Source organism: Apus apus, chromosome 1 (genome assembly GCF_020740795.1).
Source record: "Apus apus isolate bApuApu2 chromosome 1, bApuApu2.pri.cur, whole genome shotgun sequence".
Lineage (NCBI taxonomy): Eukaryota > Metazoa > Chordata > Aves > Apodiformes > Apodidae > Apus > Apus apus.
Genome location: NC_067282.1, coordinates 124,601,820 through 124,617,790, shown reverse-complemented (window position 1 = coordinate 124,617,790; position 15,971 = coordinate 124,601,820). Strand labels below are relative to the sequence as shown.

The 15,971-nt window shown below is 40.6% G+C and overlaps 1 protein-coding gene across 7 annotated transcripts in view; it reads left to right on the top strand.

The window, feature by feature from the left end:
• Nucleotides 1–15,971, top strand: part of CLCN1 (chloride voltage-gated channel 1) — a 63,616-nt gene that overhangs the window by 37,209 nt on the left and 10,436 nt on the right. For all 7 annotated transcript variants that reach the window (XR_007891853.1, XM_051643194.1, XM_051643210.1 and 4 more), the window contains 7 exons: nt 718–796; nt 2,842–2,967; nt 6,611–6,695; nt 10,138–10,239; nt 11,890–11,974; nt 12,394–12,543; nt 15,474–15,543. Coding sequence is in view for 6 of the 7 variants with exons in the window: in XM_051643194.1 (XP_051499154.1) it covers nt 718–796; nt 2,842–2,967; nt 6,611–6,695; nt 10,138–10,239; nt 11,890–11,974; nt 12,394–12,543; nt 15,474–15,543 (697 nt within the window). In the remaining variant the exon portion in view is untranslated. The remainder of the gene's footprint in view (nt 1–717; nt 797–2,841; nt 2,968–6,610; nt 6,696–10,137; nt 10,240–11,889; nt 11,975–12,393; nt 12,544–15,473; nt 15,544–15,971) is intronic.

The window sequence follows — 15,971 nt, the reverse complement described above, 5'->3', positions numbered from 1 at the left end:
GCATCTTGGCCTGTATCAGGGATAGTGTGGCCAGCAGGATTAGGGCAGTTTGGGGCCCCCCAGTACAAGAAAGACATTGAGGTGCTGCAGCATGTCCAGAGAAGAGCAAAAGAGTCTTCCAAAACTGTCTTAGGAGAGAGTCCACCTTTTATGCCTTCCGTTTCCCTTTATAGTCTTGACTGTTTTCATCAGGACAGCACAATCCTTTACTAGGTGATCTGTTACCCACTGACCTACCCAGGATGACCTACCTACCCAGCATCTCTCCACACTCAGTCCTGAATATGCATGTGCCTTGTGCACACAAACTCATAGGCTGGGTTTTTTGAGGCGCTCTCTGGCACATATGAATCCTGAGATTCCCTGCCAAAGTAAAAGAGATGGAGTAAAACACACTTGTGTGCCTTCCACATTTTCACATTTCTTCTACAGTGACAGAAATGTGCATGGTTCAATGAAAGACAAGATGCTGCCTTCTTCATGTGTCTTGAAGATGTGACTCCATGTGTATGCCTGTGTTGTACCAGGTCTTAACTTTTGAATGTTTTAAAGCCATCCAGAAGGGAGAAGTAAGATAATTATAGCTGTAACTCTCAAGACAGGTGACAGAGCTGAGTGACAGCATGTGGCAGTACCTGCCAGTTTTGTTACTCATGCTCTGCTTTCTCTCCTCCTTCTTCCCATTTGTCTGTCTCTCTTTGTCTCTTTCACCAGTAGCAGCCATATTATTACACAGATGTCCTGACCGTGGGTTGTGCTGTCGGAGTCGGCTGCTGCTTTGGGACACCACTTGGAGGCAAGTGGCTGTTCTGTTTCCTTTTTCTCAGGCACCTAAATCCTCCCCTGCCCAGTACTCTTCTCCTCTTCCCATTTCCTGCACCATATTTCTGATCTGTCAGCTACCTTGGACAAAGAAACTTTATCTTTAAGGTTACCAGCCTCCCCAGCATCTCTGATTTGGTCTTTTTTCCATGTTGTCCACCTTCTGCAGGCAAGAGGAGAAGGGTCTCCAGAGCAGTGGTGTCCAAACTGGGATGTGCATACCTCAGGAGAGCTCACGATGATTCATTGGGGTGTGGGAAGGAAATACCAGAATTCCTATTTTTTTAATATTAGAATAAATCAAGCTTTACTAACGTTCAGCACACATGTTGCATTGCCACTGGCCACATACAGTGTTCACAACACAGAGGGTTTGCAGTGGTGCCCTCACTTATTTGCTTGCTTCCAGCACTCTGGAATCATGATGTAGCCACATAAGTGGATTCACAGATTACATTGTCTAATGTGAACTGAACTAATCCTCACAAAATGGATAAGTGGCTTAAAAAGATTCCTGCAAAGAGACCACGGATTGAATATAATACTAATAAAGTGAGCACAAACAAATGGCAAGATAATGGCAGAGCTGACACTTCTCCTGTTCCTAGAAGAAGCTGTTAATCAGCCACATTACAAGGTAAAAATCAGGATCAGCTAATCAGGTCTGACAAGAAATTGGCCCAAAATAGGAAATTATCAAAGACTATTTGAAGTATGGATTAACAGTAAACCTCACCTTAAGTGTATATTGTGCTTTGAGAAGTTAGCTAATGATGATATGAAGCCATCAGAATTAGCAAGACATTTAAAAACTAAGCATTCAGAACAAGACAAACCTCTACAATTTTTAAAGCAATGTTTCAAACAGTGTGATATTCAATCCAGTACTTTATAAAATTTCACTAAACTTAATGATAAATGTTTAGAAGCCTCCTTTGGGGTTTCTTACTTCATTACAAAAGACAAAAAGCCACATACCACTAGGGAAACACTTGTTCTTCCTGCCATGGTAAAAATGGCTGAAATAATATCAGAGAGCAATACAGTGAAAAATTAAAATGTATTCCTTTGTCAGCAAACACTGGTGGAAGATGCACAGAAAACATTGCTGAAGATTTGAAGAAACAAATATTAGTACAAGCTACAGTGTGAGAAGCTTGCTATGCAGCTGGATGAATATACAGATATTTCTAACATGTCTCAGCTTATGGTATTTGCCAGATTCTGCTTTGATAGGGAAGAACATGAAGAACCACTTTCTGTGAGCTACTAAGGAAAAGATCTACCAGAGAAGATGTATCCTCAATGATAAATTACTTCTTTAATAAAAATGGAAAACCTGTGCAAGTGTAACAACCAGTGGGGCAGCTGCTTTGACTGGCATAAGATAAGGATTGCATGGTAATGTTACATAGATAACACCAGACCTGAAAATCATTCACTGCACTGCTCCCAGGCAAGCTATTGCAGCAAATTTACTATCCAAATTTCAAAAAAAACCCTTTGCATAAGTGGTGGCTGCTATTGAAAAATAGTATCATGATTCAGTCAGCACAGCCAAAGATGCATTTCTTCTATGTATTTTTGTGAGACATTTTATATTAGCTGTGACAGATATTAGGCATCAAAATAAACTGCATAGAACCAGACTTTTGAATCACTGTATCACAGAGTCTTAAACCAAGATTTTTTAAAAATAAAGGAAATCAATATTTTTAGTGAGAACAAAAGCTTTTTTGTTCCATTAATACATAAAACAAATTCCTTTAAAAAATTTGGTTTTTCATCTTGATCTCATCTTTTTTTAATTTCTGTTTTTAGTGTATGTTTCATATGGTACACAATATCTTAGTACAGTAGTACTTGTATATAGTTTTTTAATAAATCCACATATATTGATAGGGGTGCACTATCAAAGAAGTTTGGAGACCACTGCTCTAGAAGACTACTTAGAAGGCTCTCATGCCTCTCATATTGCACTTCTGATTTTAACTTTGCTCTCTTTCCAACTCTTTCTAGGGGTCCTTTTCAGCATTGAGGTCACTTCCACTTATTTTGCTGTGCGTAATTATTGGAGAGGTTTCTTTGCAGCTACCTTTAGTGCCTTCATTTTCCGAGTCCTCGCTGTTTGGAACAAGGATGCAGGTAAGCTGCTCAGCATAATGCCAGGGCTGCATAGGGGTGTCCCACCACAGAGGATGTGACACACTACATTGTGTGCTGCTGCAGTCTGCTGGAAATACCATGGTCTGCACTGGTCGTATCTTGACTAGAAGCATAAAAAACAAATAGTCTAGAAAACTGAGATGATAAAAAGATTAGGAGACTATGAGAGTGGTAGAGTCTAACTGAAAGTCCTGAAAAAATAACTGTCTCAGGTAACTGAAAAGTGTTGAGTGCAACATTTTTGCAGACAGAAATAGCACTGAATAAGATTGTTCAAGAGAACGTGTTAGATACTGCAGGGATGGAGTTCCAGCTGGTGCAGAAGGCTGCAATTTCTTTTGTAAGCTGCTTACTTATAATGTCTTTTATTCTTTCATCTTTTATTCTTACAATTTTATCTACTTTATTGATCTGAGCTCCACGTAAGCAGTTGCCTTACTTAAAACTGCTATAACCTTATGTGTTTTCTGACTTCACAGGGTTGGGTTTTGTTTTGGTTTGGTTTGGGGTGGGTTTTTTTTTTGTGCTAAAACAGTATTTGCCTTGAATATTCTCTTGAATATAGAAAGTGGCTACATCTTTGTGTCACAGTCGGATAATCAGACACATGGAGATTCTTTGCCAGGCAAAAGGAAGATAACACAGTATTGGGTGCACAAATAGGCTTTTATTTAGGTACAAATTAGCTGGTAAGGGTTACAGCTGTGTACTTTTCATAAGCTTGTAACAGATGTGATAACTAACCCCAAGCTACAAAAGAGAAAGATCAGGAAAGGAAATACAGTTAAAGGGAAGTCACCACCCAGAGCTCCAGTTGTTTCATAGTAGAGTGATGCTCTTCTCCTTTATACAGTTCATTCTTGGGGTAGCCATGAGTGGTTACCCAATCACTGTTCCATGTTTGTAGTGAAAATTCTTTATCACCTCCTGCATTCCTTTGGTCCAGTTGCCTGTATAGACCTCAAGTCCTTTCTGCCAAGTTGGTGATTTACATGAGAACACTCTCTGAGCCTCTTGATTAATTCAAGGCTTGGTTATCACCGGGTGTCCTTGCTCACTGCTAGCTGTGGCAGCAATTGTGTGCCTCCTTGTCCACAGTCTCAGCACATCCCACACCAGGCTCCCCGGTTCGCAGTTGCCTGGGGCAGTTGCCCCATTGCGGACACAAGGTGGGGAACGAGGGGGGTGGGGGCTTGCAGTTGTCAGCTGAGTGAAACCGGTTCGGTAGGTTACCCAGACGTCTCTTTGCTAAACACTGCTTGTCTGTTGGATTGTTCGAGACAAGTACCATATATCCTAAATGTCACACTTTGTTTGTGAAACACTGCCTCGTATTGAGGGGTATTCAACCATTAATTAGATCTGTCACCAAAACCACATCTTTCTGTCCCTTCCCTAGGGAAAGATAAGAAATTTGAAGACAGAGGACAGGAGATCATCTCCTATCCTTCATTTTTTACCTACTCTAGCTCCCTTGCTGATGTCTCAAATAATTCAAAATTATCTTAATCCTGAAATATCTTAATTACTGTCCCTTCTTCAGAATCCTCAAGGCAGCCTTAATACGTGCATTAATGACTATTACGTTCTGCTTCATTCTCTGTCTAGGTTAAAAACTTCCATGATCCAATTGTCTATGAAAAATACTTCCTTTTCATAGATCTGAATTTTCTTTGTGTTGCCAGTCTCCATGCTCTTCTATTAAGGAGCTAGAAACTTTTGTCTAGCTAAGTCATTAATTATATTTTGAGCTTTTATCATTCTTGCTCTAACTTATCTTTCGTGTCTCTTCTTGCTTATTTCCTTATGAATGTTACAAGCCTGCTCTTCTCAGTCTTTGTTCATACAAGGGCTTTTCTTAGGGCCCCCTCTTTAATGTCTTCACAATCTCTAAAGTCTACCCCAGAAGTTATGCACTCAGTAGATAAGCAGGTATCTTTGTGCTAGTTTCCCGTATAGATATTATGATCACCAGTAGGAAAGCCTGTGTAAGAGTTGGGTTGATGTATTTGAAAGTGGAAGAAACTACTTCCCTTCATGTGCACTATGTACATCTACCTGTAGGGTTCATGTTGAACATATGAACTATTGCAAACTCATGCACAATATGTGAAATTTTCTGCTTTGGCAAGCATTTGCGATCTTCTTCCAGAATATCTTTTAGATAAAATTAGCAGACTTCCAAGCAGATGTGGCTATCTAATGGTTTTGTTGGAAGGCATTACAGTACTGCAGTGCAATACTGTGCATTATGATATCACTTTCATGCAGCTTTTAGACATTTCTAGCAGCTGCAGTGAGGAAAAAGGTAGAAAGACCCTTAGAGCTGCCTACACTGATCCAGCTCTTATTGTCATTTTTTACCTCCAAGATGCCTCAATGCTGTCAGGAAGTAGCAGCTAAGAAGGAACCATATCAGAGTAGACAGGTGCAAGTAAGTTGTGTAGCATCTCCCTGAAATTATTTTTTTTCTTAGGCCCACAAAATCTGTAAAGGCTTCTGGATACTGATGGCTTTGTTGTTTGGCTTTACACCATTATCTGTACTTTCTAAAGAACATCTGGCCCATTGTTGTTGGCTACCTCAACTTAGGCCCTTCTTTGCTAATCTCAGAAGACTGGAGTTCTGCAATTTGCAGGATTTTTGTTTTAAATGTCCTGAACCATCCTCTTATTTGCCATAGTGTTTTACAACTTGGCTTCCTCCAGCTCTTTCTGACCACTTCTACACGTGGCACAGTTCATAGCTTTTTAATCTAGACTTTCCCATTAAATACATTTTCTCATTTCTTTTTACTTCTCTTAACTTTTACCTTGTAAGAGTTGGACAGGTACTTCAAACTAGTAGAGTTTATAGCCAATGGAGAGGAAAGGGCTTAGCCATTTAGTTTCAGGATGGCCTAGTCACCCAGGAAGGCAGATGAAGATAGGTGGGATGAATCTTTCCTTAGGAATCTTTCTGTCCTGTGGGAATAGAGACCTAGAAAGATTCAGTCTAAATGTTGTGACCATTTTCCTTTTGCCCTCGTCATCATTGCCACCCAGTGGCAAAACTCCTTGAAACTGTGCCCTGCCCTACATTTAATGTACTGTCATTGAGTGGCTTAGAATATATCTTTCTTAAAACAAAACTGAGTTGATCCATTTCTTGGGCTGATCTAACAAAAAAAATGATCACATTCTTCCCTCACTGTTGGTTCTTCCACCTCTCCCTTGTACCATCTCTGTGTGCCTGGGACTGTGGGGGGACTTTCTACATGGATTAAAACTTGAAAAGGATAGATTTAGATTGGACATTAGGAGGAAATTCTTCATTATGAGGGTAGTGAGACACTGGCACAGGTTGCCCAGGGAAGCTGTGGCTGCCCCATCCCTGGAAGTGTTCAAGGGCAGGTTAGTTGAGGCTTTGAGCAACCTGAAAACCTAGGTTTGCTCAAAGTGCTCAAAACCAGACATTACTAAATCAGAGCAGTCTGCCAATCTGCAATATTGTACATAATGTCATTAAAACACAGAGAAACATATATAGCTAGTTCTCCTGTCCCTGTATCCCTAGCTGTTATGGCATTTAACTTCTCACCTCCTTTTTCCCTTTCCTTCTCTACCTTTTTCTTCTCTCACAGTTACCATCACAGCCCTGTTCAGAACAAACTTTCGAATGGATTTCCCTTTTGACCTGCAAGAGCTGCCAGCTTTTGCTGTAATAGGGTAAGTTCCCATAAGCCTAGGCCTTTTGCTCTGCAAAGATTATCATGTGAGCTCTGTTAGGAATTTTTTTTGCAAAGCAGTTACAGCTCTTGTAAACAGTTTGATTGTTACAACCAAGGTCTCTCCTTGTTTGGATTCCTCCTTCAGAAATGGGGCCCACGTAACACAGTGGATAAGGAAGAAAATGTGGGTATTTTCAAGCCATTTGTTATTTCCTTTCTATGAAGCTTTTCAGAAATAAAGTTCTGGGAAAAAAAGTAAGTCTAATTTGGACTAGGTTCTGTGTATAGATTTACTGAATGGCCCTTTAACGGTTCTGATGGCATTCCCAAATGAACCGATCCAACAAGTGTGGCCTTTTCACTTGACAAAAATAAGACAAAAGATTTAACCAGGAAGTTTCCTTTTTACAAGCTCAGAATGGTTATCCTTTTCCAGAGAGTTTGGTACCCTTGATGTGGTGGCAAGGCTAACTGAAGTATAATTTGATCCAGTGAGGAAAACAATTGATTTATTAAGAAGAGTGTCAGTTTTCTTTTATTTATGGACATACCTGTTTGGGTTTTTTTCATTTGTGGAGGAAATTTAAGAGTGAACTTAAGAAAATTGAGAAGATAATTCAGAAATACTAGAGAAAAACTAAGTTTTGAAGTGCTGTGAGGACTTGGGTTAGAGCTTGAGAGAGGCTCCAGGAAAATCACTGCAGAATAGTAGTGAAGGGAATACACTGTAGGTACAAAATACCTTTGCTGGCATTGTTAACATATTCTACTACAATAATTTAAGAATTAGCAGATTTGAGTCCAAGTCCAGAAATATAATTGAGGATTTCCAGCACCTTTTTTTAAGAAATCAAATATGTTGAAGATCTATGAATATACTAGTTTTTGCTAGTAATATGTCATAGAATCATAGAATTATAGGGGTTGGAAGGGACCTCTGAAGGTTATCAAGTCCCAACCTGCTGCTGCAGCAGGAATACCTAGGGCAGATCACACAGGAACATGTCCAGACAGGTCTTGAAAGTCTTCAGAGAAGAGACTCCACAACCTCTCAGGGCAGCCTGTTCCAGTGCTCTGTCACCCTCACAGTAAAGAAGTTTTTCCTCATGTTGAGGTGGAACTTCCTGTGTTCCAGTTTGCATTCATTGCATGTCCTATCACAGGGCACGACTGAAAAGAGATTGTCCCCTCCTTCTTGACACCCAGCCATCAGATATTTGTAGACATTAATGAAGTCCCCTCTCAGTCTTTTCCTCTCTAGACTGAAAAGCCCCAGGTCTCTTAGCTTTTCCTTGTAAGGCAGGTGTTCCAGGCCCTTAACCATCATCACAGCCCTCTGTTGGGCTCTTTCCAGCAAATCCCTATCCCTCTAGAACTGGGGAGCCCAGAACTAGACACAATACTCCAGAGTAGGTCTTATGAGGGCAGAGTAGAGTGGAGGGAGAACCTCCATCGACCTGCTGGCCACACTGTTCTTAATACATCCCGTGATACTATTGGCTCTCTTGGCCCCAAGGGCACATTGCTGTCCCATGGATAACTTGTTGTCAACCAGGACTCCAGGGTCCTTCTCCATGGGGCTGCCTTCTGGCAGGTCAACCCCTAAGCTGCACTGGTGCATGGTGTTTCCTCCCCAGGAGCAGGACTCCACTTAGTCTTGTTGAACTTCATTAGGTTCCTCTGTGCCCAGCTCTCCAGCCTGTCCAAATCTCACTGAATGGCCGCACAGCCTTCAGGTGAATCAGCCAATCCTCCCAGCTTTGTGTCATCAGCAAACTTGCTGAGGAGACACTCTGTCCCCTCATCCAGGTCATTAGTGATGATGTTGAACAGGACTGGACTCAGCACTGATTCCTGGGGAACTCCACTCGTTACAGGTCTCCAGCTGGACTCTGCACCATTGATCACCACCCTCTGGGCTCTACTGTTTAGCCAGTTCTCGATCCATCTCATGTATTCTCTTTATTCACACCTGTAGCAGATCCCAAGTGGCTGAGTATTGTAAGCTACATTTTAGCATTCTTAAGGATGAAAATTTTGAAACGACTCCTCTTTGTCCTCTCAGTACATGAATTGTTACAAGGGCATGTAGTGATAGGATGAAGGGTAGTGGCTTTAAACTAGAAGGGGGGAGATTTAGGTTAAACATTATGAAGAAATTCTTTAGTGTGAGGGTGGTGAGACACTGGCACAGGTTGCCCAGAGAAGCTGTGGCTGCCCCCTCCCTGGCAGTGTTCAAGGGCAGGTTGGATGGAGCTCTGAGCAACCTGGTCTGGTGGGAGGTGTCCCTGCCCATGCAGAGGGGTTGGAACTGGATGATCTTTAAGGTCCCTTCCAACCCAAACCATTCTGTGATCCTTCTTAAGGAGACCTATATGGTGAACTCAGGGGAATCTTTTTCTTTAGATTGTCAAGGACAAAGATAATCCTTGTGAGTTACAGCTGGTAGAATGCAAAACTTCTTGTCATTTTGTTTTGATCTGAGTTGGCAGAGCTGGTTTTTGTTGCTTGTTTTTTGTTTGTTTTTTTTTTGCAGTATTGTTCACAGACTAAGAAAGGAGTATATGACAACTGTCAACTGCTTTCAAATATCTGGTTGTCCAATGTGGTAGTTAAAAAAAAAAAAGACTTAGATAGTCTTGACTAAAGTCCCAATGCCAATTTGTATGCTCCAAATTCTCCAAAGTTTATTAAAATTAATTTCATTAATTTAAAAACTTAATGAAATGAAAATTTTATGTTTATTCGCAGTTATGTTTATTCTCTGAGTTAATTATTTGTCATATAAAATAATATTTGCCCTCACCTATTCTAAGTGCGCTCTCTTTTCCCCATTTTTGGGGGTTTTATTTTAATTTCACCTTTGAGTATTAGGCTCTATTTATCCTGTTTATCCAGGTCTCATTAAGCTAGAGTGCACCAGGATCAAGGCCAGTCCTCAGACAACTCTACTTTTTTGGCTTTATTAAGATCAGGAACATAGGCCTAAGTGATTAGGATCATAGAAATTACATACTTTGCATTAAGCACAAGAGTTGCTATTGTTTTAAATATTTGATGTAGGTATATAAGTTTGCTGAATCAGAGTTAAACTCCATTTTTACTCTTTCCTGTTCTTTTTTCCTCTCTCCAGCCCCCACGGGCATCAGTCAGTCCTTTTTAATAATTATTTTATAGGTTTTCACAGATGAGATTGCCCCCTCCAAGCACGAGAAAATTGAAAGTGGCAAAATAGCAGAGTATGTGCCAGAGAGATCCAAAATAATCTCTTTCACCAGGGAGTCAGTGTCTTCAAGTGAGTTGCTGTAGGAATAACCCTCTAGGAGACATTTAAAAGACTTGATAAGCAGATGAAGATGGAAAACACTTAAATACAGTTTGTTGGTTGATTGTTCATATATTATTGATTGCTTGAGATAATTCTGTTTTCTCTACTGCAGGATATGTTCTGGATTCCTCGGAGCCTTTTTTGTTTATCTCAACCGCCAAGTGGTTCTGTGCATCCGGCGTCACACCACTCTGAGCCAGTTTCTCACCAAATAGTGAGTGACCTCAGTCTCTCCTTAAGAGACCAGGTTTTTAAGCCCTACCTGATAACTGGATAGTAACAAATGCTTTCTGGAAGCTAGGAGAACTGTTTCAAATATAAGATACTTAAAATAGAGAAAGTGAAATTATACCAGAAAAGGATACCTGCAAACATCAAGAGAATTGTTTTCAGCTGGATTTTCTTCTTGACCAGCCCCCGTAATTTCAGACAGTTTCTTGATTTAGAAGGGAGACTCTGTAATATTAATTAAGAGTACAAGGAAAACGATTGGTTGGACAGAAATTTTTTTCAATTAGAAAATCAGTGCTCATGTTTCTTAAGATCGTGCTGCCTTGCATAATTTTTTTTAGAATCTGTAAAAACATAAATTCAACATCAATTATATGCAAGAAAACTAAATACAACTGAAATCTATGTCTTTAAAATCTAATTAAAAAAAAATATATAGGCAAAAATGTAAAGACTGTGCTGCAGTCTTTCAATTACTTCATATTTACAAACCAAAAGCTGAAATTTATAGTGACCAAATAGTGGGTAATTTTAAATGTTTTCAGTCCCTTTACAGAAGAAATCTGATGCTACAATAATTTTTTAAGTTGAGAGGTGTGAAGGACCTATGTTTCCCAGCAAGTTGCAGATTTGAGCAGGAAAAAAAAAGCACTAGTTAAAAAGAAGTTCAAACTAAATTTATTATGATGAAGAAAAATTGTCTTTCTTCATTATGTAGCATAACCCACAAGCACCAGGAGACCCATCAAACAAAGTTGATAGAGTCGTTGAGCAAAACCTGAAAGCTGGAATTTGCTTTAAACTTTTTACTAACTTATAAGAATTTTGTAGGTTCTTAGACTGAAAAAAATGAAAGGTTATGTTTTATCTTCTGGAGCATGGTATCATCTTGGACAGAACTTCCTATAGGTTACACAATGATTTGTCAGGCAAGGCCTGACAGGATTACTCCAGCACATGGAGGCAACTTAGTCTCATGCTGTCTCAGTGCCCATGAAGTGTCACAGTGTACCCAGAAGCCCATCCTGGGATTAGACACAGCAGTAGGAAAACCCAGATGGCTTCAGCTGTAATCCAATTACGCCCCACTGACCCAATACAGCTACACCAAGGACACCTTCCCAAAAATTGTGACAGTCAGCAAGTCAATATAAAGAAAAGCAGTTTTCCCCATGAAAATTCATGCAATGGGGTATACATGCAGAAAAGTATGAAACAACCTATATATAAATACACTCAGTCAGGATATTGGATGGGGGATGAAGAAGCAAGACTGGCATAATCAGGACAAATGGAGGAGGTGCAGGCTTTTGACAATAGGTCAACACATAATTGTAAATACACCCTTCCTGCCCTGTGTCTTCAAGTCTGTACATTTTGTACATCACTCTCTCCCTCCATGCCTCCCAATAAATTAATTGTGATGGGGAAAATGGCTTTGCTGACAGTTGAATTCTCTATGAAGGATGATGATCTGTGGAGCGGGGGATTAAATTGCCAGCAGCAGAACTACAAAGCAGCAAATACAGATGTGGCAGAGAGTTTCCCCAGGAATAGCATTCATAGTCCTGAAGCGAGTACTACAAGAAGAGAATGTAAGGTTATATTTGAATGCACTTTTCTTCTTTTTCAGCCGCCTCATATACCCTGGGGTTATAACCTTCTTTATAGCAAGTATGACCTTCCCTCCAGGATTTGGGCAGTTCATGGCAGGAGAGGTGAGAGTGTAACTTGTATTTGTACTTTTATGCAGCTCTGCTGAACAGCCTCCCCATACCCTGTGCCCCAATAAACCATAGGTTTTATGCCATGGAAAGTGAAAGAAATATTTGGGAGGAGTTTGGACTGAGGCAAGACTATGTTCTGAGACTTATGATCTCTGGTATCTTCTTCATATAAAACTTGATATAGGTCCTAAGCGAGTAGCAAGGAAGACATTACCCAATCTGTGAAAGTAGTTATCCTTTCACTGATTCAGGTGAAGTCCTGTCTCTCTTCCTGAAGATTAAAAATGTGAATGAAGTCTCATTATCATGACTGAAGTAAAAACCTCCTCCACTTTCTTGGAACAGAAATAGAATATTTATTCCATTTAATCTTATGTCTCATGCCTCTTTGTTTGTTTTTTGCTGTTTAGTTGATGCCACGGGAAGCCATCAGCTCTCTCTTTGATAATTATACCTGGGCAAAATACACAGGCGACCCACAGATCCTAGGTAAATCTGCTGCCTGGATCCATCCCAAAGTCAGTGTCTTCATCATCATCCTGCTTTTCTTCCTTGTGAAGGTAGGAAAACTAGCTCACCATAACCCTTCTCCATACAGTGTTCTTGATCCTTTGTAAAATAGTTTTTGAACTTCCAGTAAAGACTTGCTGGGTATTGAATAAAGCTCTACAACTTAAATGGGGTCTTTCATCTTCTGAAGTTATTTTTGTCCACCTTGAATGCAAGGATACCAAAACTATTAGAGAATAGTTTCCTAACCTTAATATAGTGATCTCCTTGACTGCTCCCTAGGTTATCTTCCTCATGCATCCTGCTGAATGACCTTCAGTACTGTGTTGGTAGGGAGGACTGCATCAGATTTCTCAAGTTCCAGAAAAATAAGTAATTGGGTAAAATTTATATTTAGTCTAAACAAAGTCTGATATGGTTCACTTGCTATCTCTGACTACGGACAGGAGAGAAATAAGAATATGCAAGCACAAACAATAGTTGGTTGATGCTGAAGGATTTGTTAGAAGTACCACAATGTGATGAAGAAATGCAGCTGAAAAGAGTTCTGCTCCCTTCTTGGAAAGCAACAGAGGATTAGACATTCCAAGCTCACATGGTCTGTGAAAGTTGCAACTGTTCAGGCTCTGAAAGGACCAGCTGTGTAAGTGATACATGACAGAGCAAGAGAAGAGATTTGAAAGAAGAAAACTTTATATCCCAGTGTTCAAAATACAAGTAGCAAGAAACGGGTTTTTCTAAGAGGGAAAAAAAAATATAAAAGGGTAAAAATATCAGAAATGGTGAAAGCTGGGGCCACCTTGCAATATCAGTATATTTCAGTAGATCAGAAATGGACATTAGTGATTGACACAGCTGTTTCCACCTAAAGTAAAACATTGTCTCAAATTTCTGATAGACAGTTAAGAATTCTGTTTCTGTGACAATTCTGATTTTACTGTACCAAGCAGATAAGGTCTCATTTACTTTAATAAAAAAGGGGTGGACTACATGGTGTATCTATCCTCAGTCCATCTGTTTTCTTTCAGAAGAGCTGTATCCTCAGAGACTAGATTCATTGGCTTTGTCCTGTTAACTGGAGACTTTCTCAACTCACTAGACAACTGCTCCAAGCAATATATTTTCTTCTTATATATTCATAGTTGAGATAGACCACATAAAAAAAAAAAAATCACAAAAAAACCCCAAACAACCCTGCTGTTTTGACTCTGGACAAAGACTTGGCCTGATCTCCACTGCACTATAGGCTCAGGTCTCAGCTGTATTTTGTCTGGGTTTCATACTGCAAAAACAGAGCTTACAGAATCACAGAATCACAGAATCGAATTGTTAGAGTTGGAAGGGACCTCTAGACATCTAGTCCAACTAGATGGGGCAACCAAGGGACATCTGGCCCAACTCTCCCACTGAAGTAGGATAACCTAGAGCACTTTACACAGGGCTGCATCCAGCTGGGTTTTGAAGATCTCCAGAGAAGGGGACTCCACAACCCCCCTGGGCAGCCTGTTCCAGTACCTTGTCCATCTCATTGTAAAGAAGTTTTTCCTCATATTTAAATGGAACTTCCAATGTTCCAGCTTGTACCCATTGCCTCTCGTTCAGACACTGGGAACTACAGAGAAGAGCCTGTCTCCATCTTCCTTGCACCCACCCTTTAGATACTTGTATACATTGATAAGGACTCCCTTCAGCCTTCTCTTCTCGAGTCCCAGCTCTCTCAGCCTTTGCTACCAGTACTCCACTTTTGCAGCTTGCTCTATAGCCAGCCAGGAACTTCTCCTCTGGAATATTCAAATGGTTTCTGAAGGGAAGAGCAACAGTCAGTATCAGATTGATGGTCCAAGCCATCCTCACAATATGTTCCTCTACCATTGGCTGAGAAATGCTCTTTTACTGGCTCTTTGTTACTTTTGTAGAAGGCTTTTCAAAATGGCAGGCTATATCTTGGCTTCATTTTCCCTTTTATGACAACCATCCTATGGGAGTTACAGAAGAAAAATGTCTTTGGTGGATTTCCTCTCACCAAACTGACTGTCTACAGATTAGTATCTCATCTGCCTACAGCTACAACAAAGTCTGCAGAAATATCACCATCTCAACGGTGGACCTTGAATGAAAAGGATTTGCCTACTCTGAGGAGAATATGGTCAAGAAATACCTGAAAGTATTGCTTGTGCTGTGCTGGACCATGGTTGTCTCTCTCATATGGATGATACTGCTGCAGCAAGGGACATCTTGCCAGTTCTCTTCTTTGTACAACCTTTTTAAACAGCAGCATTCTCTGTGTTTCCCTCAACTGCGGAAAGATCTTGTCATATTGCCTGAGAAAGTCTGAGTGTGTAGGCCCTGGAGGTGTTTGTAAGATTAGGCTATTGCCTCCAGAAAAAGCCTATATATGCTGGACTATGTCAGCATTTGAATTGGTCTTTGCCCAACATAGTCATAGGACAAGAGGCAAAAGACAGAAGCTAGAATAAAGGAAATTTATGACAGTTGGACTTCAGGGGTTGAAAAATAATTACTGAGCATGGGTCAGCAGTGGTACAAATGCCCAGAAAAGATGGGGAATCTCTACCATTCAAGATGTTCAGAATTCACCTGGATCAGGCGCTGAGCAACCTGATCTAATTTAGGAATTAGCCCCTCTGGGAGCAAGGAGCTGGGGGAGACACCTCCATAGTTCCTTTCACAGTGAAATCTATCTGAGTCTGTGAAATGTTGACAACCTTGTTCTACGACGAGTGAAGCTGTTTGGAGCAGTAGGAAATCTCACCTTCTGAGGTCTGAAGCAAAGGATTTCTCATGCTCATCCATTCCCATGGTAATTCAGCTTCCCTGCCACCACAGCACTTCACTTCCTGGCTGAACTGCCAGATCCCTCAGAACGTGTCTCCTGGATTCACATGTTGGGTAGCAGAGTGGGGCTGCAGGAAATGCTATTGCTGCTCAGTAACAACTGCACCCTCTGCCTTTGTTCTAGTTCTTGATGGCTGTCATTGCTACCACGATGCCAATCCCCTGTGGAGGCTTCATGCCCGTTTTTGTTCTAGGTGAGTTTCAGTTTTGTGTTTCAGCACCTAAGCCTGACAAGTGGACAGGATAAGAGAGGCATTGCATACATACCCAGTAGCTTTCTTCTAGTGGATGAGGAATCATCACTTGATGTCTATGACAATCCACATACTAGTCTCTGAGTCTCTGTTTTTGCCATTTTCCTGTGTCCCCCCACCCCCCAACCTAAATGCTCAGGAGGAAATCCCTGTCCCTTTACATAAGGAAAGCCACATTGTGGGGAGAAGCATGTTGATCCATGGCCTTTTAATTTATCTGCCTCTTCATCTACAGAGAAACTCTCATTCAACAACTAGTAGTAGTTTATCCTTTTGCTCCTAAAGGCCAATGAGTAGAGAACCTCAAAACTAGTACCTGCAGTGCAACCCACCACTTACTCATTTCTTTTACCTGAAATATGGTAACT